We start from the raw sequence: 25,808 nt of genomic DNA, 5'->3' as shown, positions 1-25,808 counted from the left end.
CAGCCCGGCTCTCTGCAGGGTTGCTCGGAAGTGGATCTGTTCCCTTCTCCTTGGATGTGAGTTAGATGTGAATAGGGTCCTGCGTCTACTGCTCAATGGGCTGTGCCCAGGGTTAGTCTAAATTAGGCCCCATTCATTCCAGTTGGCTTACTCTAAGTAGGACTAACGTTGGATATAGGTCCACGCAGCATTTTTACTCTTTTCAAATAAGCACGCTTTGGATTGGCAGCATTATTTGCGAAGTTCGCTTGATAGGGTAGCTGACCGCCCTCCTCGGAGGAGTAAATTAAGGAAGACATCTGTGTCCTTAATCTCTAAAAGCAGAGTGGCTTTTATCACTGAGACACACAGGAGGTGAGCTTCTCAAGTCTGGCTGCATGTCTGTTGGTGGGTTTTGGCCTTTTTTCTTTCTCTTTTTTTGACGAATTTAGGCTACAATTGTCTGGGCACTCACTTGGAAATAAACCCCAGTGAATCAGTGGGATTTATTTCTGCATAGGATTAGACTGCTAAGCACTGTCTAATCCTATCCTTGCCTCCTCCTCTTCCTCCCAATGTTGACCAAAAGTATTGGTAAGAAATTTCATTAGATTTTATTTGCCCCAAGCAGTAGTTTTCATCAGGTTACTATGTTCCTTTCACCAGCATCTTATTCCTTTGCCTTGGTACCAAACTCTTGCCCAGCTTTACTTTCACTTTTGGTCTCAGGCCAAATTAAGGTATTTTTTACTTTCTTAAATAAGCAGAATATTATTAATTTTCATTTTTATCTAAATCAGGCTCAACACATTGCACTCAGAACTTCTTGTATAATATGCTTAATAGTCTGCAGTAAGGCTTTTAATCATGCTTACTTGGAAGCATATTCAGTTTATTCTCATTAAATTAGGATTGGCCTGCAAAGCTTTATAAATTTTGGAAAAGCTGTTGCAGATTTTCCATATGTCTTGTAGGATGTTGAATCCTAGTTTCTGAAATGAATGCAATCGTTATTATATACATCTCCCTTTACTCTCTCTTTACATAAATTCACTGTCCTCCATCTATGATGGTTCAACTTTCGTTGTTGTAATTTATATAGTGCCTTGGAATACCAAGCCTGACTGAAACCTTGGAGATCAGGTGATACATTTCAGAATAGGCAATACTGTACTAGGTATTTCAATGGTCTGACTCTACATCAAGCTTCTTCAGCCCTCTGTAGACGGTTGGATGTTTTGGACTAGAACTCGCATCAGCTCCAACCAGCAGGGACAATAATGAAGGATTCAAGTAGAGGTCCTGGATGGCACTAGTTTGGGGGAGGATTACACAGTTAACTTTTACATAATTTATTCACATATGATGTTTTAAATTTGATTTTCAGGTTTGTATTAACTTTTATGATGGTTTAGTATGTTTTAATGACATATTTTGTTTTTTAAATATGCTGTTGTGAGTGGCTCAGAAAACTTCAGCTGTTGCGTGGTATAGAAGGTAATTAAACAGTGTGTAATGCCATGAAGAAAAGCAAAAGGTGTTCAGCAAATCTCGATAAAGATAAAATGTGTCTTGTTTAATTCTGCCTTTTTTAAACTAGTGATACTACTCTTGAGATTCTGGAAATAATGGCAGAAGAGGAACTTCGAGACATAATAGAAAAATGTGTAAGTAATTTATTTGCTTGTGAAATTATGCTAAGTAGCACAAGCTGCTGTTCTAATCGTCATCACGGGTGACAGCATAAAATAAAGCCATGTCTTCATTTCTGTTTTCTTCTGGTTTGAGAAAGCTGATATTACTTGCCATTGGCCTTATAAAAGTAGGAACTTGTTTTAAGGTTTTACTGGTAGACACTAGCTTGAACAAAATGCTTTGAAGAGTGTGCAGTCCTGTATATGATTACACAGAAGAAAGTCCTAACAACTGGCATTCCTCAGGCAGTGTGTCTGACTGGTCAGTGCCAGAAGTAGCAGGACTTTATTTTGTCTAAACACACACAGGATTGCTATCTAAAAGAACGTGCTTGCACACAGTATTGAGAATCTGGCAAGGTCTTGAAGTTGCTGCCCTAGATTTGTACTGAATTGAAATCACTATAGCTAGTTAAGATGTTTTCTTTGTATCTATTTTTATCTTGTACAAGTATAATTAAAGTATCTATGTTCCTGCAGCAAATTCTAGATGAGGAGGAATTTAAAGGCGAAGACTTTCATCTCTTTCAAGTTGCAGGGCAGAAGTGCTTGGAAGAAGGCTATACAGCTGAAGTGTTGGAAGTAATTCAAAATGAGAAAAATAGGGTGAGTTAACAACAAATAAGTATTTTTAACACCTGGATAATAAATCCTGTGGCAGGTAGAGACAATTTGGTGCATTCTTGCCAACTATGCATTGCTATAGTGATCTTCTCATTGATCTCTTCTAGTCTTGTTAGTCTGTAGGTTTGGTGACAATGTGGTTTCAGGCTTTTGGCAAGTGTGCTCATGGCTTTACTACTTTAACTGTGGCACATCACCACAGCTAAAGTCTGCAGCATGCTTGCTTGCATATGCTATGACAAATGTTCTTTCGCATAATAGAGGGAAAGTGTAGAAACCTATGTCTAATTGCAGCACAGTCTTATAATCCACAAATGCATGTTTTAACATCAGCATATAAAATATGGATATTAAAACCATTTTATACTATGGCTGTGTTAGCACAAAATGCTAAGGCAGGATTTACCATGACATGCAAAGAAGCCTATGTGAGCCAAGGCAAACCTTTAGGTTCCTGTGTTCTGCTTGTCTTGTTGCCAAGGTGGCACACTTGCCCTGCTATTTTCAGTGTTTTTCTAGTAGCATGTTTCAAAAAGTCTGGGAAGGTGATCTAATTCAAAATTGATCTACAAGGGCAGTGTGGGTTGCAATAACGCAATGGCTTTCCTCCATTTGCATGAGCCTCAGTTCCACCCTCTGTACTATGGGGTCTCTTGACTCTGAGAAAGTGAACAGAAGAGAAAGTGAACACAAGTATGGTGGGGGTAAACAATCAGAAGAACATTATTTTATTCAGACATACAGGAAATAAATGCAGCATGTAGGAAGCCCATGAGATACTAGAAAGATGGATTTTGTAAAGGATGCTTTTATACCAGATTGGAAAAGGTCAGTTTACATTCCAATTCCAAAGAAGGGCAATGCCAAAGAATGTTCAAATTACTGCACCATTGCACTCATTTCACATGCTAGCAAAGTTATGCTCAAAATCCTACAAGCTAGGCTCCAGCAGTATGTGGACCAAGAACTACCAGAAGTACAGGCAGGATTTCGAAGAGGGAGAGGAACTAGAGATTAGATTGCCAACATTCGCTGGATCATGGAGAAGGCTAGGGAGTTCCAGAAAAACATCTACTTCTGCTTCATTGACTATGCTAAAGCCTTTGATTGTGTGGATCACAACAAATTGTGGCAAGTTCTTAAAGAGATGGGAGTACCAGACCATCTTACTTGTCTCTTGAGAAACCTAAATGCGGGTCATGAGGCAACAGTGAGAACTGGACATGGAACCACTGATTGGTTCAAAATTGAGAAAGGAGTTTGGCAAGGCTGTATACTGTCACCCTGCCTATTTAACTTACAGTATATCACAGAAGTGAGTACACCCCTCACATTTTGTAAATACTTTATTATATCTTTTCATGTGACAACCCTGAAGGAATGACACTTTGCTACAATGTAAAGTAGTGAGTATATAGCTTGTATAACAGTGTAAATTTGCTGTCCCCTCAAAATAACACACAAATAACACACTAGGGACAAATTCCATCAGACTGATATTGGGTTGTTCTCTGCTATAATGTGGGGTTGCATTGGGTGGGGTTTTCCTCAGCACACCATCTGAGCTAAATTTCTCCTAAATAGTTTTGTTCCAGATGAGCTTAGAACCTGAAAACAGAAAGTAGTGTGCAGACTTGTATAAAGACACATTTCAGGAGCAATACCCTTTCCTTCTTGGACAGCCATCCAGAGGACTTTAAATCATGATACCTGGTTTAGATATAATAACCTGCCATAAATGTAGAAACAGAATCCTAGCTAAGGCAAACCAGGAAAGCAATCCAGGATTGTAGTTTGCTTGTTCAGCAGCTGTCTATAGTTTGTCACAAAATGTTGTGCAAGCTTTAGATTATTTATTTATTTATTAAAACATTTTTATGCCGCCCAATTCGCCAAAGCCTCGGGGCAGCTTACAACAATAAATTAAAACCACATAAATTAAAATATACACATTAGAATAATAATAATTTTATATATATGTATATGTATATGTATATATACACACACAATATAAAATAAGCCAGCCTGGCCAGTTTTCCTGAACTCTTCATCAAACCAAAAGATATGATAAGGTGGCACTCTGCTTTGCCTACAGCAGGTCTCTTACTCAATTTGCTGTATCTCCATAAAGGGCTGGAAAACCCGCTCCTTCCAACCCTAGAGAGTTGCTGTAGTCAGTGCTGGTAATACTAGGCTAAATGGTCCAAGAGCCTGATTGCTATTAAGGCCTCTGTCTGCATTTTAAACCTGTAGTCTGAATTACCCACACACTGTGTACTGATGGAATGTTTTATCAAGGATTCTGGGACAAAGAATCCCCATTACTGACCCCCCCCCCCCCATTTCTGAAAATTGTTGTTTGAAAACAAGAACAAGCTCAGCCTTTATATTTTCAGAAATGGGATCAGGTCAGTCATTGCTTTTTTCTATCAGAATCCTTGCTATAAGTACTTTTTCTTTTGCTCCTGTCTGTAGCTGGCCTAATAAAAAGTAATGAACAACTCAAGAACTTGCACTTTATTTTCTGACATTTTGTTGTCCTTGCTTAAGGCGCTAACTTTGGATTTTGAAGGGGCGTTATGGTTGTCTTTGTATTTCTAGAAATATGTGCCCTTTAGGGAGGAATCCAAGTTGAAAACAACCCAGAAAATTTTCCCAGTACTTGGAAACTAGAATTTTCTTAACCTAGAGTGCAAATATTTCATGACTCCTTAGCTCATTCCATGTTTGAGAAGCTCATCTAGAGTTTTTAATGTTTCCAGTGAGCATGACTGTTGTCCATCACACCAACTCATGAATTTGCACTGCTGATACCGATCTTATCAAACTTTACAACTTAGCAGGTGCTGCTTACTAAAAATAAAAGAATGCCTAACACTGAGAATTTCAAACTCTAGGATGCTTGTAAATCCCCTGTAGCTAAAGGCCCCATAAATATTTTTAGCTTAAAACAGGGCTGGGCAACTTGTGGCTTTTCAGATGTTTTGGCTTACAGCATTCATCAGATCTAGCCATCCCAAGGATAGGAATGCAGAGGTTTGTACATCAAAGCCTCTGAAAGGCCACAAGTTAGCTATTTCTGGTGCAATACTACTCTATACTAAGGTTTAAGCTTAATTTTCTTAGAGGTAATGAGCCTGTGCCTGTGCTGTACCACTTCAGACAGCAGGAGTGGGGTTGCATAATTAAGGGCTCTTTATACAATTCCCTCCAGTTCAACTAGGAAAATTATTTTTATCCTGTACTTTCCTCTGACATAGTGGCTGACATGTGGAAGGAATTTTATTACTAGTTTTGTATATGTTTGTGTAGAGGCGGGTTGTAGTATGTAAATGCCTGTCTGCAGTCTGAGGTACTATAGTCCATAGCAAGCCTTACTACCTCAGTGAGGACTAGGCCTTATATGCATTGAGACTGGAAGTAATCTATGTCAAAAACACCTTGAAACATAGATGGAGCAGCTATGAATGCAGATCTCTGTATCAATTCACTGCACTTGTCCTTGATATTTAAAGTACTAGTTATTTTCATCTAAATTGGTGTTTAAAATTTATTCTTTTCTAGGCTATTGTTAAAATTATGGGCTGGAATCTGCTTGGCCCTTTAACCAGGTGCATACTGAAGCATAAAGAAGGTGATGTGAAGAGAGAACACTGCCTAAAAATGCTAGATAAATTGACAGAGGTAAGTCATGGTGTCTTTCCTGATAGAACCTTGGGGCACTTTCTGCACCTTATCGTTTGGCTTTGCCCTTCATCAGCAACACAGCAGACAAGCATTCCTAGGATTTTTGCTAACATAAGTAATAATTGTGAATTGGTGGAACTGCCCAAGGATGGGGGAATGCAGCCCTTCAGGTTATGTTGGAGATGAAATAGAAAGGGAATAGATTTAGATCACATAGAGCAATCTTCAGTTGTGTCATCCCAGTAGCACAAGTGACCTTGTGCTGGCTGAAACAGCTTTCATACTGTGAGCAAGAGGAGAGTTGTGCAGCCATTTGTGCAACAAACGGACTCAGTGGAGGTCTGCTATTGTTTGAGTTTGCGGAATGTCATTGCTGGGTACTGCCCTTTCACATATGTTCCTTTATTACTAGCATCTATATACTACCTCATCTGTTCAAAAGCCATCCGGATGTGCAACAATTTAAAATAATAAATAGATTGACAAATCTTAATTCTTGAGGGAATGCACTCTGAAGTTGAAGAGCTTTTTCCCATGTTGGTTTTTAATGTTCCCAACTCTTCCTGCATGTAGTAAACTGTCAAATAGAGTAACAATGTTTCAGCCAGTTACTGTTCTTGTTATGCAAGTTTATTATATGGAAGGAGCCTCCTCACTTGCAGGTTTAAGCATTACAGTGTAAAATTATGCAGCGTCTACTCTTTATTGCACAGCGTGTGTATGGCTCTTGATCTAACCAAAAACAACCTCTGAAGAACAAATGCTTTCAGGAGGCAATTTTCCTCTTTAAAGACTCGCATCTCCCAATCTTGAAAATGCAAGACTTTTAAATCAGAACTGATATTTAATGTCCAAATGTCTGTGTGTACAGGGAAGGATGATTTGACGGGGAGAATGAGTGAAACTCTAATTCTTGAACAACCGGCTTTTATTAATCATAAAGCTTGGCTTTGCCAAACTGGAGTAGAACATCTACGCTACTTTGAAACTTTACAGTGTAAACTGCAAAATAAAATAGAATCTCGTCTCCTTTTACAGAGTCACAGTGGACATGCTTTATGAAAATAAAAACTGTCTGCTGTAATTGTTATCACAAAATATATTATTTGAGCATTATTAGAGCTTCAGTGTTTTCTTGTTTATATAAAATGGAGACATGTTGGTTAAAATTGTGACCCTAATTAAGCAGGTAGTTATTATTTTTTTTAAAAAGTTTTAATAGAAGTACTTGAGAAAGTTAAGATGGAGAGAAGGATCTCTATTGTGAGAGAAAGGAGAATGCCTCTCTAAAACATGACAGCATAAACTAAAAACAAAGTACTTTTTCTTCAGATTTTTCTTCATATTAATTTTTATCATGTAATCAACCAAAAGTTGTGGATTTAAGATCTTCAGCTGTATACTAGTCTTGATTATGATATAAAATGTCCCAATTTGCCATATGTTTACCATGGTAGAGGAGGCAGATGTGGTTAAAATATAAAAGCAGAAAAATAAACAAATAGAAGCACATTATACTGGCTTTTTTCTTTCTTGCAGTTGTGCATCCCAAAAGAGCTTGTGCTGGGTTTTCTAGAGCAGATCGAACAAGCCTCAAGAACACAGACATCCCAAACAGTTTTGCTTTTGCTTAAGCCCCTGCAGGAAGGTATGAGGGTTTTTTTTAACACTGAAACCATAACTTGATAGTTTAGTTGCTGTAAAAAGTATGGTGGAACATTCCACCTTATAGCTTCTTTGGGTGTGATTAGGTTATGGAGCGCTATAAGAATACATCCCAAGTTGTAATGTTGTAACTGTTGAAGAGTCCTTGTTTGTTTCATTTTAATTGTGCTGGGTCAGTTAATGTGATCAAGGCAGCCTACAGGGGTCTTTCCCCTCTCCTTTTTATCTTTGCTACACCCTCTGAGGTAGCCTAGGCTGAAAAACAACCCTAGTCTCAGCAGCACTCATGTCCACTCTAGGTAGAAGCACTGGCTTGGAGCCAAAGATGCTTTAGGGCAAGTGGAAGGGTGTTTGCTTACATGCAGGGGAATCCCTGAGTTGTTTTCTTGCTCCAGCTTCAGGAGACATTGAATGGCATTTCGAAGTGTCCCTGGATTCTCCAGGGTGGCTTTTCAAGGGGTCCAAGGAGATGTAGGTCAAATTAAAATATTGTTCCCATAGGTGGAATGCCACTTCTAGTTCTTGGGACCCTCACCTTTTATTATTCCTGTCTTACCGAAGGAAAGCAGAGACTGAGGTGGGAACTAGCCAGGGTTACTCAAGTGGATCCAGAGCAGACTTCCTATTTTAAACCTAAATCCAAAATATTTTGGGCTGCAAATAGCTTTGTCACTGCTTGCAAAGGCAGCTTTGGGTCTTGTGTTTCTTGAACAGCAGCTATTCCTATTGCATGATGAGACTTTCAAAACTAGTTTCTGGTATGGCACAAGAAGTCTACTGTTCAAAAAGAACTCAAGTATTCTTTGACAGATCTTTAGATATCAGCTTCTGGCTTACCTCAGAGGTGAAAAACCTCTTGCCTAGGGACCAAGATCATCCCTTTGGGGTTCTGCAAACAGCTATGGCCCTTCCTTTGATCATCTATTCTAAAGTATTTTATTTCATTTGATAATTTGTAAGGGTGAGATCTTAACTTTTTACTGTATTAGCCCTCCTGTGATGAGAACATACAAGTTTCTGAGCTTTATAGAGCTTCTCAAACAAAAGATTACTTTTGATCTGAGAAATGTTTTGAAGTTCTCAGCTGATACATATTAATTAGCTCACTTTTCAGTGCCCTTTTGATTCTCAAAACAAGGCAAAATGTATAATCCATACAAGTAAAAGTAAATATTATAAGAGACATTTAGGAATTACTTTTGTATTCTTAGTGCTTCTGAAACTTCATAATAAGAAAGCATATTCGTTGGGGTTGTCATTGTCTACCATTTTGAACCAGCTGTCACATCTACCAGTGCCTTACACAAAACAACAACTCCAAGAAGATGAGCATGGACTCTGCCGGTGTTGCAACGATTTAACACATTTTGTTAAACCTTTTGTGGATGACGTTGTTCAACATTTGGCGGCTTCATTAGGTGGAGAGTACAAAGATATGAAGGAGGAGTTACTAGGATTGTAAGTACCCTATTTTTGCCTAGAACGACTATGTAATCACGGAGTTACATGCTTTTTGGGGAGCCACAGTCTGAGAGCTACAAACATTTGAAAATGGGCAGCTTGGAAAGTGGTGTATGGAAGAGAGTACTTCACCCTTCTCCCATGATTTTGACACCACTTTTCAGGCATGTTTGCCACCTTATGGGAGGGAAATGGAAGAGGTGGGAATTGCAGGGGAAAGGTAAGCATCCTCTGTCTACTTTTCTTTACTATAAGTTGCTCCTTTTAACATAGTACTTTACAACTGTTTTGCATTGAACTGATTCTGCCACTGAATGTGTCATTCCACCCCAAGTCATAAAACTTGGAGCACATGCCTGACTTTATGTATGTTTCGTGCCTATCAGAAGTTAGGTTTCCCCCTTCACACTTTTGAAGGAGACCATTCTTTGGCAAAAGTTCTTTATTCTCTAGTGTATATCCAGTAAAGAATCATCAGCAAAGAAAATGTATCTAAGCACATTAGAGTCTCTAACAAAACTAGAAATTACTTCCCCAAACCCTCCTTTTGAATAACTCTGGGATCTTCTGGAGATAGGCAAGTGTCTTAGCTGTTCATTACCCCTCTAGTTAGCTAGCACTTACCCCTGGCACTGTGTCATGGAGTCAAGAATTGTGCCAGGCTCATGTGGCTCCCTGGGGCTGTCCCACACCCACTCCCAGATCTTGCAGGCTCTGGCTATTCTTGGGGTCTGCTCGAACACCTGGATTATCTTGAGATAAGCTTTTCCACATCTTCCTTCTTGATATTTGGATGCCTCATTTTTCAGGGCTCAGATTCCTCATCTGAAGAGTTCATGTCTCCCTGGCCTTAAAACCCACCAAGAACATTTGCCTCTTTCATTCCCAAAAGTGCCATGTTACCAGCTATACCTGTAGTTAACAAAATAAATTGCTGGAAAAAGTAGAAGGATGCTGCTAGGTAATCTTTAGAACCTAGTGGAGTTCCTTATTTAGAAACTCATTTTGCAAAGAAGAAACCTAGGACATACTGCAGCCTGCTAACTTAAAGGCAAGTTAAGAGCCTTTATCCTCAGTTGATGATTTACTGCCATATCATCACAATGAAAGTCAAATTTCCATTTCTCGGCATTGTGCCAGTTGTGAAATTCTAAGAGGGTTGCTTTCTTTCTTTCCCTCACCTCTAGTTATGTAGTATAATATTAATGCTAAGTCAATAAGGCTATTTGATCCTCTGCTGATGCTTTTATTATTGAACATCTTGCATGCTGCTATACTGTACTCATCCTCTTTGGTTTTCAGTTGTCTGAAAAGCTTGGAATATCCCCTGTTAATGGCAGATCTTGATCAACTGCCTGAAGAAACTCTCCAGCATCCACTAAGGCAGTTTGCTGCTGACATACTAGTAAGCACATTTTCATTGCAGCTGCATTTCCCCCATAGCTGTAAATGAATTGCAGTTCCTTGAAACATTGGTTTCCTGTCCTTGTTATAAGGATTCATGTGCATGGTTTTCTAAGGAAGTGCTGATTCAGTTAAGGACTGAGAACAGCATTTCAACAGAGCCTAAAACTCTAAATGCTACAGATAAGTATAATGGTCCAAATCCAGTCCTTGTAGTGATTTGCTTTTATCTGATTTGTTTGTTTTTTGGCAAGGTTCTTCTGTGTTTGTATAGAACTCACACACAAGCATGCCCCTAATTCTGTTACTAGTCTGAATTATGCCAATAAAACTAAACAGTCATATATTCAGGAGCTGACCAAAGGAAAAGAGCAAGCATCTTCATCTTGGTTGCTGTACATCTTCTCTGTTTCAGTGTAATTGGTTTGCCCATAAGCAGCAGCACAGAATTTATGTATGTCCCATTACAACTGTTGCACTGGTGTCTCACTTGAATGTCCTTTGTACTGTTACTTCTATTTGTCTTAACGCACACATCTTCCTGTTTTGCTTTTGAAACTTAGTTTGTATTCTGTAATAACAAGAAAGAAAGCCTTTGGGGCCCTTTAGACATTTTGGGGTCTGCAGCTAATCAGTGGAAGCTTATGGCTCCAATGTAGTGGGACAGTATATGTATTCCAGATTATAGCCTCTGCTGCTCCACCTAACATATAATACCCATGTTTAAGGAAGTACAAGTCTCGGTATCCAATACAGCTGTCCTCTTGCCCCCTTCACCTATGATCATTCCTCTGCTTTCTCCTGTGAATTTCAGCACAGCACCAGACACATCCCACACAGCTCTGAAGGCTAGAAACTTTTTATGCAAAGGAAAAATAAAACTACCAGCCCCACTAGACGTGACAGCAGGACAAGTGTGTGTTTAAACACATTATCTGTCCTAGTCAAATAAAAAAAGACAGGTAGAAAGGGTCTGTTGTTATTCACGTGCAAATAATTTTTTCTGAAGTTCAGTAGCTCTTCCACTACAGAGCAACACCTTTTAACATTCAAAACCATACTATCTACATTATATTGTGGGAGGAGGGACCTGTGGTTCTTCCAGATGTTATTGGACTGGAATACCCATCAGCTTCAACTTGGCAAATGGCCTGGGATGTTGGGAGTTAACTTGCTATTGTAACCTGCATTGCAAACTGTTATAAATTTGGATATAAAATACAAAAAGACATAGCCCAGACCCTCCTTTGGATTGTATCTATTTTTTCATTAAAACCATATACAGAAGAGCAAAGTTGTTTTCTTCTCTTCTCACAGGTATATGTATTGTGTTAAGACATTTCAAACTTATTCTCACTTAATCATGAGATATAAAACTTTTTCTTTAACAGGGCATTTTGATTAATATTAAAGAATTGTTTCCAAGAGTGTTTCTTTGGCATGGATGCAGAAACAAAAACTGGGATAATGAGGATCTATTGGAAATGGAGAAAGAAAAATCTGCAGATTCTTTGGCATGTCTGTCTTACATAGTTTTTGTTCAGGATGGCTTTGATATGGACTGTCTTCCAGTAGTCTTCAGGTAAGTTTTTTCCCTCTATCTATCTATCTATCTATCTATCTATCTATCTATCTATCTATCTATCTATAACATTTCTATGCCGCACCTATCGCAGAAGCCTCGGGGTGGCTCACAAGGAAATGATGGTGGGAGGGGGCAGATTTTAATCACAGACTGATAAGTAGCCATTCATTTGGTTGCCTGAGAGATTGAAGTATCTCTTCCAGGCGATCCAGCAAGGCAGACTAACAAAACATGCTTTTCCTTTGTGGTAGAAATCAGTTTTTGTATTGTCCAGTTCTCTTGCATGACTGTCTGAGGTTATACTCCAATGTATGATTTTTTTTGTTGTAGGCCATCATATATTCTGCAATGCAACATGGTGCACATTAGAGTTCTGTTGAAAAGGTAAGGTTATTAGTTCTATTTGATTACTGTTTTTATCCTACATGTTCTGAAGGGTGCAGTGCAGTGCAGGAAACAACACTTCTACAAATGTGCAATAACAGACTGACGTTAACATAATTGTAGTTCAGGGAGCAGAGGTAATATAATATTTCATGCTGAACAAGTTCAATTTAGAGACAAGTATATTTCTTTTTTGAGATAAGTTTATTTTCAAAACAATGGGCATGTTCAAAAATGGAACATGGCCATTCTGGTCGGGAGATGGGGTGAGGTTGTGTTCACTGAACAACCTATAGTGCACCTGACAGATGTATTGAGCTCTCTGTGTGTTGTTCTCCCACTCTTTGCCCTCAGTCTTCCAATTGGCTCTAACACACATTGCAGTATCTTTCATAGCAGAACTGCTTACAGACTAATACATGAGAAGTTAGTGTCAAAAATCCAACTCAAAGGATAACATTGCAGCAACCTATAACTATTCTTAAAGAGCTTGTGTGCATTCACACATTTTGGTTTGAGGCCACTTTGTACAGTGCTGTATTCCAACAGGTGTCATAAGTACAGGTTAGGTGACAAGTGGCTGGAGAGCAGCACTTGTGAAAGGGACCTCGGGGTACTGGTTGACTGCAGGCTAAACATGAGTCAGCAGTGTGATGCGGTGGTCAAGAGGGCGAATGCCACCCTTGGTTGCATAGCCAGAAGTGTGGCTTCTAGATCGAGAGAGGTGTTACTACCACTCTACACGACTCTGGTGCTCCCGCAATTGGAGTATTGTGTTCAGTTTTGGGCCCCTCATTACAGAAAGGATATAGCCAGTTTGGAGTCAGTGCAGCACAGGGCCACAAGGTTGGTGGCCGGTTTGCAGGGGATGCCATATGAGGTGAGACTGAGGGAACTGGGTCTCTTCAGCCTGGAGAAGAGGAGACTCAGAGGGGATATGTTGGCGACATACAGGTATGTGAGGGGATGTCACATGGAGATGGGTAGAAACCTCTTTTCCCCTGCAGAGGAAGGCAGGACACGCTCCAATGGAGCAAAGCTCAGGGAGCCAAGGTTCCATTTGGATGCCAGGAAGCACTTCCTGACAGTTAGGACCCCGAGGGTGTGGAATGGGCTTCCACGAGAGGTTGTTGAGGCCCCATCGGTGCGGGTGTTCAAGGACAGGCTGGACATTCTCATGGTGGCCATGTCGTGAGCGGAGCCGGCTGGTGCCGGAGGTCAGACTAGATGGCCCGGGAGGCCCCTTCTGACTCGCTCTGTTTCTATGTTTCTAGATTAGGAACTGAATAAGCAGTCATGGAGTGAGAGAGGAGATTCCCTTATGTATCAGTAATTAGCTAAAAATGAAAGCAGAATGGGAATAAATGGTAAATTCTATATTTAGTAATCCAAATAGTAGAATCATGCTGTAATGTTTTGAGACCAATTTTTCTCAACTAACTCAGGAATTATCTGGGGTTAGGAGTCAGCAGTGAAGTGGCCAAACTTGTAATCAGTTATTTAGAATTATTAAAACAGAAAGAGATTGTAAAGAGCTCTGAAAGGAGTTTTTCCAACTTAGGAGAATGGGAATCAAAATGACAAATGAGTTGAAATATAAACAACTGTAAAGTAATGCATGTGGAGGTACAAAATCTCAACTTTGGGTACAAGTTAATAGGTTCTGAGCTAGCAGTGACTGACCAAGAAAGAAATCTTGGGGCAGTGGTAGACGTCTTAATGAAAAAACATGGCTGCTATGGGAAAGACAAGTTCTGTGGTAGGCATGAAAGGAAAGAAAGGAAAGAAATTCAAAGTAAAACTATCAATGTTGTTGTTGTTAGTTGCGAAGTCATGTCCGACCCATTGTGACCCCATGGACAACATTCCTCCAGGCCTTCCTGTCCTCCACCATCCCCCGGAGTCTGCTTAAGTTCACACCAACTGCTTCAGTGGCTCCATCTAGCCACCTCATTCTCTGCCGTCCCCCTCTTCTTTTGCCATCTATCGTTCCCAGCATTAGGCTCTTCTCCAGGGAGTCCTTCCTTCTCATTAGGTGGCCAAAGTATTTGAGTTTCATCTTCAGCATCTAGCCTTCTAAAGAGCAGTCAGGGTTGATCTCCTCTAGAACTGACCGGTTTGATCACCTTGTGGTCCAAGGGACTCGCAGGAGTCTCCTCCAGCACCACAATTCAAAGGCCTCAATCCTTCGGTGCTCAGCCTTCCTTACGGTCCAGCTTTCACAGCCATACATTGCAACTGGGAAAACCATAGCCTTGACTATAAGCACTTTTGTTGGCAGGGTGATGTGTCTGCTTTTTAGTATGCTGCCTAGATTTGCCATAGCTTTCCTCCCCAGGAGCAAGCATCTTTTAATTTCTTGGCTGCCGTCCCTGTCTGCGGTGATCTTGGAGCCCAGGAAAATAAAACCTGTCACTACCTCCATTTCTTCCCCATCTATTTGCCAGAAAGTGAGAGGACTGGATGCCATGATCTTTGTTTTCTTAATGTTGAGTTTCAAACCAACTTTTGCACTCTCCGCCTTCACCCGCATCAAGAGGCTCTTTAGTTCCTCTTCATTTCTGCCATGAGAGTGGTATCATCTGCATATCTGAGGTTGTTGATATTTCTCCCAGCAATTTTAATTCCAACTGGTGATTCATCTAGGCACGCCTTTCTCATGATGTGCTCTGCATATAAGTTAAATAGGCAGGGTAACAGTATACAGCCTTGCCGAACTCCTTTCTCAATTTTGAGCCAATCAGTGGTTCCGTGTCCAGTTCTCACTGTTGCTTCTTGACCCACATATAGGTTTCTCAAGAGACAATTTAGATGGTTGGGTACTCCCATCTCTTTAAGAACTTGCCACAATTTGTTGTGATCCACACAATCAAAGGCTTTAGCATAGTCAATGAAGCAGAAGTAGATGTTTTTCTGGAAGTCCCTAGCTTTCTCCATGATCCAGTGTATGTTGGCAATTTGATCTCTAGTTGCTCTGCCTCTTTGAAATCCTGCCTGTACTTCTGGTAGTTCTTGGTCCACATACTGTTGGAGCCTAGCTTGTAGGATTTTGAGCATAACTTTGTTAGCATGTGAAATGAGTGCAGTGGTGCAGTAGTTTGAACATTCTTTGGCATTGCCCTTCTTTGGGATCGGAATGTAAACTGAACTTTTCCAATCCTGTGGCCACTGTTGAGTTTTCCAAATTTGCTGGCATATTGAATGTAGCACTTTTACTGCATCGTCTTTTAAGTTTTTGAATAGCTCAGCTGGAATACTGTCACCTCCACTAGCTTTGTTGTTGCTCAGACTTCCTAAGACCCATTTGACTTCACATTCCAGGATGTCTGGCTCGAGGTCAGTGACTACCCCATCGTGGTTATCAGGGATGTTAAGTGCTTTCTTGTATAGTTCCTCTGTAGAATCTTGCCATCTCTTCTTAATCTCTTCCGCTTCTGTTAGGTCCCTGCCATTTTGATCCTTTATCATGCCCATTTTTGCATGAAACCTTCATATCTCCAATTTTCTTGAAGAGGTCTCTGGTCCTCCCTATTCTATTGTTTTCTTCTGTTTCTTTGCACTGTTCATTTAAGAAGTCATTCTTATCTCTTCTAGCTATTCTCTGGAATTCTGCATTCAATTGGGTGTATCTTTCCTTTTCTCCCTTGCCTTTCACTTCCCTTCCCTCCTCAGCTATTTGAAAAGCTGCCTCAGACAGCCATCCTGCTTTCTTGCATTTCTTTTTCTTTGGGATGGTTTTAGTTGCTACCTCTTGTACAATGTTGCGAACCTCCGTCCAGTGTTCTTCAGGCACTCTGTCTATCAGATCTAATTCCTTAAATCTATTTGTCACCTCTACTGTATATTCATCAGGGATATGATTTAGGTCATACCTGAGTGACCTAGTGCTTTTCCCTACTTTCTTCAACTTAAGCCTAAATTTTGCAACCAGAAGCTCATGATCTGAGCCACAGTCAGCTCCTGGTCTAGTTTTTACTGACTGTATAGAGCTTCTCCATCTTTGGCTGCAGAGCACATAGTCAATCTGATTTCTGTGTTGACCGGTGATGTCCATGTATAGCGTTGTCTCTTGGGTTGTTGGAAATGAGTGTTTGCTGTGACCATCGTATTCTCTTGACAAAATTCTACCAGTCTGTGCCCTGCTTCATTTTGTACTCCAAGGCCAAACTTGCCTGTTATTCCGGTTATCTTTTGGCTTCCTGCTTTAGCATTCCAATCCCCCATGATGATAAGGACATCATTTTTGGGTGTTAATTCTAGAAGGTGTTGTAGGCCTTCATAGAACTGGTCAACTTCAGCCTCTTCAGCATCAGTGGTTGGGGCATAGACTTGGACTACTGTGATGTTGAATGATTTGCCTTGGATTTGAACTGAGATCATTTTGTCATTTTAGAGATTGTATCCCAGTACTGCTTTTCCTACTCTTTTATTGACTATGAAGGCTACTCCATTTCTTCTGAGGGATTCTTGCCCACAGTAGTATACCTGATGGTCATCTGAATTAAATTCACCCATTCCTGTCCATTTTAGTTCACTGATTCCTAAGATGTCGATATTCAGTCTTGTCATCTCTTGTTTGACCACATCCAGGTTGCCTTGATTCATGGATCTTACATTCCAGGTTCCTATGGAGTATAGATCTTTGCAGCATTGGACTTTCCTTTCACCACCAGATACATCTGCAACTGAGTGTCCTTTTGACTTTGACCCAGTCGCTTCATTCTTTCTGGTGCTTCTAGTACTAGCCCTCTGCTCTTCCCCAGTAGCATATTGGACACCTTCCGACCTGAGGGGCTCATCTTCCAGCGTCATACCTTTTTGCCTTTTGGTACTGTCCATGGGTTTTCATGGCAAAGGTGCTGGAGTGGGTTGCCATTTCCTTCTCCAGTGGATCACGTTTTGTCAGAGCTCTCTGCTATGACCTGTCCGTCTTGGGTGGCCCTGCACGGCATAGCTCATAGCTTCATTGAGCTACGCAAGCCCCTTCGCCACGACAAGGCAGGGATCCATGAAGGAGAAACTGTCAATATCACACTCATATAAATGTATGATACAACCACATTTAAAATACTGTGTCAGTTTCGGTAACAGCACCCTAAAAAAAATATTGTAAAGTTAGGGCATAGGTAAACTGTAGAATTCACTACCTCAAAATATGATGGCCACCAGTTTGGCGGGCTTTAAAGGGAATTGGACCAATCTATGGTAAGTAAGACTATTAATGGGTACTACTACTGTCTGTGTGGTGTTTCTAGTATTGAATGCAGTGCAACTTAGCATGGTACAGTTGTTAGGAAACATGCACAGCAGGCTGCCATTGTGTTCATGTCCTGCTTGTGGGTGGCTGGTTGTCCGCTGGGTGGACTCTTGGTCTGGTTCTTTTTTATGAACTTTTGAATTATGCTGAAACATAATGCAATCATAAGGAACTCATCTGCAAGAGTATTGTCCAACTCAGACAGGATTCTCTCATAAATCAGCCTTACAAAAGGATCTTGCTGGTATGCCCAATTTGAAGACTTCTGCTAGATGATAGAGACAAATATCACAGACACATTCCGTAACAGCTTTTACTGGACAAAGCAACAAAACAGCTTTAAATCAGTTGTATAAAAACTGATGGCATCTTGATTTCATGCAGGACAGAAGAATCTGTGTTATCAAAAGGACTTGTAAGTATAAGATGTATAAGCTATTATTTCTCTTAGAAATTATAAGAACAATCTGTCACTTATTTGGGAATCTCATTGAAGTCTGTGGAGTCTATAGGGCATGTATAAGATGGTTGGCCAACACTCCACAATTAGTCACATGGATTTCTAGTGGACTTTGCTTATGGTTCCAGCCTACTTGAAGTATATTACTATGTTGTTGGCAGGTGCACTTGAATAGAGTTTAAATAGCAGCTCTGGTAATCAAGGAAACATAGGAAACTGGGTAGACTTTATCCATCCAGCCCAAAATTGTGTACTCTCATTGTCAGTGGCTCTGTAGGGGTTCCAGGAAAGGTTCTGGCTATAAGCTGTGAGCTGATCATTTTAATGAGAGTGCCAGTGATTGAACCTGAGGCCTTCTGCATACAACACACATGTTGTATACCTGTGATTTAGGTCCTCCCTGCATAATTTATTAAGCACTGTTGCTAAGCTTTTAACCCTAAACTATTGCCAAGATCTATTAAAAATAGATAAAAGTATTCCAGCAGAAGAGGCTAAATTCTTAGTGGCTGGAAGGATTAGAGAGAGAGCTTATCAACCGCTGCAGTGGCACTATCTCACTTTGTTCCAGATAAGTGAATTGCTGTTCACTCCCATAGAGAAAAGAAAAAAACAGAACACTTTAATGGCAAAACCCGATGGGCTCCCATTGGTGATGTAGTCTATTCTTGGGTACAAAGGTACAGCATCCCACAAAAATCTGCATCTTAAAAGCCTTATCTCTGAACAATATTCTAGTTAAAGGCATTTCATTACTTGAAAATAAAAGGGTCATTCTATTGAATGTAGGATGGATTTACTTCATATAAACTTAGAATAATATAGTCGGAAGGCACCAGAGGGCTACTATCTCCAACCACCCTGCTCAGTGTAGGACTCCAAGTTGAACTATCCCTCTCAGATGGCTGTCCAGTTGTAGCTTGAATGCCTCTAATGTAGGAGAGCCCACAGCCTTCCTAGGCCATTGGTTCCATAGTCATACAGCTCTAACAGGAAATTTTTCTTGATACCTAGCCAGAATCTGGCTTCCTGTAACATGAGCCTCTTATTTCATGTCCTGCACTCTGGAATGGCTAAGAAGGGATCGTGTCCTTTCTCTTTCACCCTTTTGCAGAAAGCTTCCTCCTCATTTTCCCTTCCCTCACGGTTTTCTTCTTGTGCCTCAGCTTGTTGATGTGCCTCCTGCTTCTGTACTACTCTTAGCTGTTGCAGTTCCACTGGTCTGTCAGAAAACTCTTCACCTTCTTTCATTACCTTGAGATTGGACCTTCACTGCCCTAGTGCTCTCACCTTTTCTCTAGTCTGCACTTGTCGCATGTGTAGGCCATGTTGCCCTCAGGCAAGAAAACAGGCATGGCATGGATGTCACAGTTGCCACCACTGAGGAGTCTTCTCAGTGCATCCTGTCTGCTACCTTTTTGAGTCTAGATTCCTAGATATTTGTTTTTCTTGGATATTTGTTTTTTTCTTGTAAAGTTGTGCCTTCATGTTTATTCCAAAAGTGTTTTTACCATTTACAGTCACTTTTATTTATTTGGTTTTGATTGGATTTATTTGTTTCGGGTTTTGAGAATTTTATTGTATTGTTCGATCGATTGTTTTATGATTTTGCTTTTAATCATGTAAGCCATCCTGAGATGCAATAGTGAAGGATGGCATGCAAATAATTTAAATAAATAAATAAATAAAAAGCAAAGTTATAATCAAGCTCATGCAGTTTTATTACGCACAAATGCGGATGCATGAAATTTCCCTACTCACATTGATTACCCCATTCTATTAGCTGCGGAATGAAGAAAATCATGCCCACAGTCCTTACAATTAATATATTAAACTTAATTTGTAGGCTCTACTGGAGAACTGCCTACTAAGGCTGGAAGACAAAAGCCTTTTCCTTGAGCACTTGGAATTCAAAGGGTTTATCACAACTCCTCAGGTAACAACTGGAATAATACACTTTTAATTATCCATACTATTCTTTCTAATAGGTTAGCTCTTTAATGTTTAGAAAGGAATATAGACTGAAAATATTCACTCAGTACTTGTAATAAGGCTAATTAAACAGGTCAGTACAAAAATGTTTAGTGACTTTTTAGAAAAGTATTGTTCAGCATATATTTTTCAGGTTTGGCTCCTCTTATTTTAGTGGAAAATCTTCCTTGTGTCCAAACATTTATTTGAACCAAATATGAAACTTAAACTCCAGCCATTTAAAATATTCCTGTGTAACTGGCCAAGCAAAATGATATTTTTATTTGAACTAGTCAATCTTGCACCGTTCTGAGGGCTTTTTGCTAAAGAACGGTATAAAAGCTTTAAATATATAAATAAATGGGTGTTCTGTTTGTAACCCACTGTCTTTATATATTTATTTATTAAAAGTTTTGTATACCATTCATTCAGCCATGCTGTCTCTCTAAAGAGTTTGCACTCAATAAAATCCAGACATAATATAATATATTAAAACAGATGAACAATCAATCAAGCATTCCTTCAAACAATAAGCAAAACTAAACAATTTACAATGTAATTAAAAAATAATAAATATAAAATCCCAGAAAATAAAAAAAGACCTGGCTGTAGATATTAATACCATATCACATAAACATTAAAATGCTGAGTGAATAAAAATGTTTTTTTCTGGCATTGGAACATGTACAGTATTGGCACCAGGTGTACTCCATAAATGAGGCACCACTACCAATAGCCCTTCCCTGAGTAGCTTCCCTCTTCACATACTTTAAAGGCATTTCCTGGAGAAGGACCTCCAAAGGTGATCTCAAGGTACGGGTAGGTACATATGGGTGCCTACTTCATAGAAAATAGACACTAGCCTAAATCCCAGTACATGTATAGCATGTTTCAAGTTTGAATAACAGTTTAACACCTGCCCCAGTTTTGAAAGGGTGGCAGGAAAATATAACATACTGTGCAATAACAAGGGGGACTAGAATGAAACTTGCCATGCACATTCAGGGCATCATTCTCAGTTGCATCCAGTGGTGGGCGAGAACCACTGATGGAACAGACTCCCCTCCCCACCCCCGGCCAAAAAAAAACCTGCTCCAGAGGGTTGAATGACCATCAAATAAATGTAGGGTATGTGGGAGGAGGAGGAAGCAGGGAAGAGCCATTGTGTCGTGAGACCTGCTTGTGTCAAACACTAAGTTTCTCCTCCTCTCTTAAAACAACAGACTGTTCTTTGGCAAAAAACCTCTTATTTCCAATGTACATCCAGCAGTCTTCATCCAGCAAAGAAAGAGTCTCTGAGCATGTGCAGAGAAAGTCTCTGGGCATGTTTGGGCTCATTGTTTGCGGGGCAGGTGAGCATAGGATTACTCAGAGGCTCGGTGAAAAGCATAGGCTGTGGTTGAGATGCCCTCTGCACACCCAGGAACCTTCTGAATAAGGACCAATAGTCAATTCTCCAGATTGTTGTGAGGAAGGCATCCCACAATGGTATATGATAAAGCTAATATGTAATTAGGAAAGCAATATAATTTTGAGTGAACGAATCTATGGTAATAATACCTGCTGGAGAACTCTTACATGAAAAGAAGCATCTGCTGAGACATATGTGTTGGCTTTTATAAAGTATGGGAAAAGAATTTGGATTCGTTGTTGTATGCACATTGAACACCAACTATCCAAAGGCAAAATTCTATACCTTCCTTCCATTTCTGCTTCTGTACGACTGCTGCAAAAGATCAATAGATGAGGAGCAACAGTAGTCTTAATTACTCCCTTCTGGTCCCATAGACCATGAATCCTGGAAAGCCTAGCCTTAACTTGGCAAAGACCATGGTTTTTGCACTAGAAGCCAGATCTCATTGCTCATGCTTGAGTGCCCACAATGGCTCTGGCTAGTTGCCTGTTTATTGAAAGTGCAATCTATAGCAATATAAGCTTTCCAAATGCAGTTATAAATACCCTACTGCCATCCCATAGGAAGGCCACGACATGATTCTGTGAGATCATGTGCAAAGCATTTTCTAGATGGAACAGGAAAAAGTCAACATAGAAACATAAAGGGACTCCTTATTTTCCTACAAGAAAGACTTGATATGGGTCTCAAACCAGGCACATTTTGCAGACAGACATCAGCCATATCATTTGTTCTCTCCAAATCAGGATGACTGCCACTAAGCTTGAACCTGCAGTTTAAAAGATTTCTCTGCAGAGCATCACTTAAGTCCTCTTAAGGTCCACAGATTCCTCTCCTGGTACTCACAGGATATCCTTCTCATGCTACTCAAACCTCCCTTTGAGCCATTTAAAACAATACCCTGTTGCAGAACATCCTGTTTTGGATTGCTGTTACATCTGCATGAAGAATCTGTGGAAAAAGCCTTATCAATGTTAATAAGAACATGATCATTCTCAGGATTTACTCTGTCTTCTGTGGTTACAGGAGCTGGTTCTATCCTCCTTTTCTAAGCCTTCTCATCCCCAGGAGAAGTCCTGACTCAAACTGAACAGCAGTCAAAATCTATTTAAAATGCACAGTCTTGCAGCCAAACAGATTCAGTGTTTAGTTCTTTACATCCTTCAGCTGTGGGTAAGAAGTACCTAGATAATCTTGGCTTGAGAGCTAAAAGCATGCATTTTCTTATCACATCAATTTTTGTGCCTTCTCAAGCCTTTTAAGAGTTACAGCCCAATTAACTAGGTCAACAGCCACTTTAGCACTAATTACAACCTTGAAATTTTATCTGGCTGTTACCTGAGCAAATTCAAATTCTTTTGCCAGACTTTATAACATCAATATATTTGCCTCAGCAGATGCTTCATTTCACAGAAGAGTTCTCCAACAGGCATTAATATCATGGATTTGTACACTCAAAATTAGATTGATTTCCCAATTGGGTATTAGCTCGTTATGGGTGCCTTCCTCACAACAATCTGGAGAATGAGTAACCTTATCCAGAAGGTTCCTGGGTATGCAGAAGGCATCCCAACCACAGCCTATGCTTTTCACCAAGCCTTATACCTTGTTGCTGTCGTGATCTGTCTCTGTATCCGCAGCTCAGACCTCTTCTTATGGGATCTCAATAACTGTGCTACTGTATTATCTGTTCTGTGCAGCTAACCTTTATTCCCTTCAGGAGGTTGACATGTACTGTTTTCATCTGAGCTATAGCTATGCACAGAACTGGCAAAGAAGAACCTAGCCCCAGTAGAATATTCAAAAGTTTATTGATGTGGCCCTAGCCCTTCCTAAGTGATAAAGGAGGTAAACCATTGTGGGATTTCTTCCTCCCACCAAAACAAATCTTCTCAGTTAAGTACCAATATTCTGGTTCCTAGGTTTTTTAATCTAAATACTTGTATGATATTACTGACTTGGGCAGACCATGTATTTGTCACTGTGTCTGTCACGCTCTCCTTAATCCACATTTCCCTGCTTCTATCGCAGATTGCTTGCTGCCTTTTCTGATACGTATGTGTGAAACAGTGTGGCTTAAAGATGGAGTTAATAGCTTTACTACTCTGCTTCCTTTTATTTTTTGAATTGAAGCTAATTATTTCAATAGCATCTTACTCTACTTCTGCTTGCAAAGGGCATTGTCTGACCTAAATAACTTTTATTTTTATTATTATTATTACAGGATTTGGTAAAGGTCATTACACTGTGCCCCTTTGAACCTCTGGTACGTAATGAAGTTTCATGTGACCTTGAAGTGTCATTTCTTAAGGACAGTTTATCTGATTCATTCCCTCTCCCTTGTATTTTTCTGTAGAGAAAGAAGAGTTTAAAGATTTTACAGCTTTATATAGACAAATTTGATGAAGAAGGAAAATACACGTTGTTCAGGTGTGTCTCAGTGTTGTAGAATAACCAAAAATCAAATATCCCATTTGAAGGGTACTACAGCTGAACATTAATTCAGACAACTTTAATCCTATAGTTGTCTTGCATGCCCTAGAAATTTGCTTCAAACTGAAAATAATGTATAAGACAGACCTATCCAATCTAGGGCCCTCTAGAAGTTTTGAATTACAACTCCCATTATCCCTGATAATTGGCTGGCTGATGGAAGTTCTAGTCAGAACATCTGGAGCAGCAGTTCCCAAACTTTTTTGTTCATGGAACCTTTCTGAAGACTTTTTCCTCCCGACGGAACCATAACTTGATCCCTGATTTTTACTAAGCATTGTGAACCCACAACATTCTTCCTTCTTTCATCTGTTCCTATTGCCTGACTGCCTTACATAATGAAGTAGGTTTGGAAATAAAGAAAAACATTTTAAATATAAGGAATGAATAAAGCGATTATATGGTAACATGCCAAATGAATTCTTTTGATTATTCCCAACACTTTTCAATAGAGTCCTAGAAACCAAATGACGTGATGCATTTCCCTGTTTGCTGCTTGGATGCGAACTGACAATGGAATAGTTGGCCTCATGTGGTTTCATTTTAAAATCCGTTTTAAATTTGATTTTTGAGATTTTTTTGCGGAACTCCTACGAGGCTTTTATAGAACCCTAGGAAACAGCTCTTCTGGAGGGCTGCGGGTTGTTGAAGGTTGGTATAGGGCATAATCTTTCCTCCTCTGTCTTCTGTTGCAGGTGTTTGTTGAAGACAAGTAAACATTCCGGTGTGGAAGGGTACATCATTCAAAATATTAAAAATCAAATTGATTTAGCCTTGCGGGTAAGGAAGACTATTGAAAGTAGAACAGAAAAGGGTATATTTCTGTACAACTGGGTGGGGACCCAGAGAAGTCTGTGTTAGTGTTCTGGATATAGGTGGGAATGAGGTGGTGAGCACAGCAGGAAGGAAATGAATAAAAAACAAATACCAAACAACACATGAAGTTTGGATAGTTGCCAGGATAGCCGTCTGTATACGTGCCTTGGAACTTGTGTACACCTTCAGAAGCTATTGCTTTTATCTTCAATAAGCAAGTTGTAGTTATCACAATAAAAAATCTGCAGAATATCACAGAAAACAGTTCTTCACAAAGATGGAAGTGGCTGCAGCAGGTGTCTTTTTCAAGTAATAAAGCTATCAGCAGTTGTACATATTGCAAGGTTCAGGTATCCCTTCACTTGTAGAAATATTCCCACCTGGAATATCTTTGTGTGGCTTGAACTAAGAGAATTTGAATAAATGCTTTTTTTAAAATCCTGAAAAAATAGCTGTATGATCTGTATATAACTTTTTCTGTTGCTGGTCTTTAGTTTTGTTTATTCCACACTTGCAAGGATTCTTGTAAAAACAACATCAAGCCTATTTTTATATACTAAAATGTCATTTGGAAGAAAGCAAAGATCAAAATGACACAATTGGAATACAGTCTTTGCTAAGAGTAATAACCAAAAATAGAAGGCTGCCATTGCTGGTCTTCTCTCAGGTGTAATGCCAATTGCTACAGACTGCACAAAGACCCCAGGTCCCTCACCAGCTGAAAAGGTCTGCTGGATCTGCCAGACAGTTGGTGAGAGAAGTGATCTGGTTTGCACAGTTTTAAAAACTGTAAGCTGTTTTAAATTCTTGATTTTTTTAAAATAACAGGTGCTGAAAATTTGGGGGGGGGGGCAGTCTGCTAGCTCATACCTGGCTGCACTCTTGTGACAAACATATCAGCTAAATATATCAGC

General features: G+C 39.8%; 1 protein-coding gene across 1 annotated transcript in view; it reads left to right on the top strand.

The window, feature by feature from the left end:
• Positions 1–25,808, top strand: part of GLMN (glomulin, FKBP associated protein) — a 37,391-nt gene that overhangs the window by 145 nt on the left and 11,438 nt on the right. Inside the window, exons 2-14 of the mRNA XM_044432354.1 lie at positions 1,580–1,646; positions 2,154–2,279; positions 5,862–5,981; positions 7,524–7,632; positions 8,861–9,107; positions 10,413–10,515; positions 11,906–12,096; positions 12,430–12,483; positions 18,125–18,155; positions 20,047–20,136; positions 23,810–23,851; positions 23,942–24,015; positions 24,774–24,858. Of these exons, the coding sequence (XP_044288289.1) occupies positions 1,608–1,646; positions 2,154–2,279; positions 5,862–5,981; positions 7,524–7,632; positions 8,861–9,107; positions 10,413–10,515; positions 11,906–12,096; positions 12,430–12,483; positions 18,125–18,155; positions 20,047–20,136; positions 23,810–23,851; positions 23,942–24,015; positions 24,774–24,858 (1,311 nt within the window). The 5' untranslated portion in view covers positions 1,580–1,607. The remainder of the gene's footprint in view (positions 1–1,579; positions 1,647–2,153; positions 2,280–5,861; positions 5,982–7,523; positions 7,633–8,860; positions 9,108–10,412; positions 10,516–11,905; positions 12,097–12,429; positions 12,484–18,124; positions 18,156–20,046; positions 20,137–23,809; positions 23,852–23,941; positions 24,016–24,773; positions 24,859–25,808) is intronic.

The sequence above is a fragment of the Varanus komodoensis genome, unplaced genomic scaffold, assembly GCF_004798865.1.
Source record: "Varanus komodoensis strain SLA01 unplaced genomic scaffold, ASM479886v1 scaffold24, whole genome shotgun sequence".
Classification (NCBI taxonomy): domain Eukaryota; kingdom Metazoa; phylum Chordata; class Lepidosauria; order Squamata; family Varanidae; genus Varanus; species Varanus komodoensis.
The sequence above is the reverse complement of the archived record's forward strand: the minus strand, read 5'-3'. Positions and strand labels throughout refer to the sequence as shown.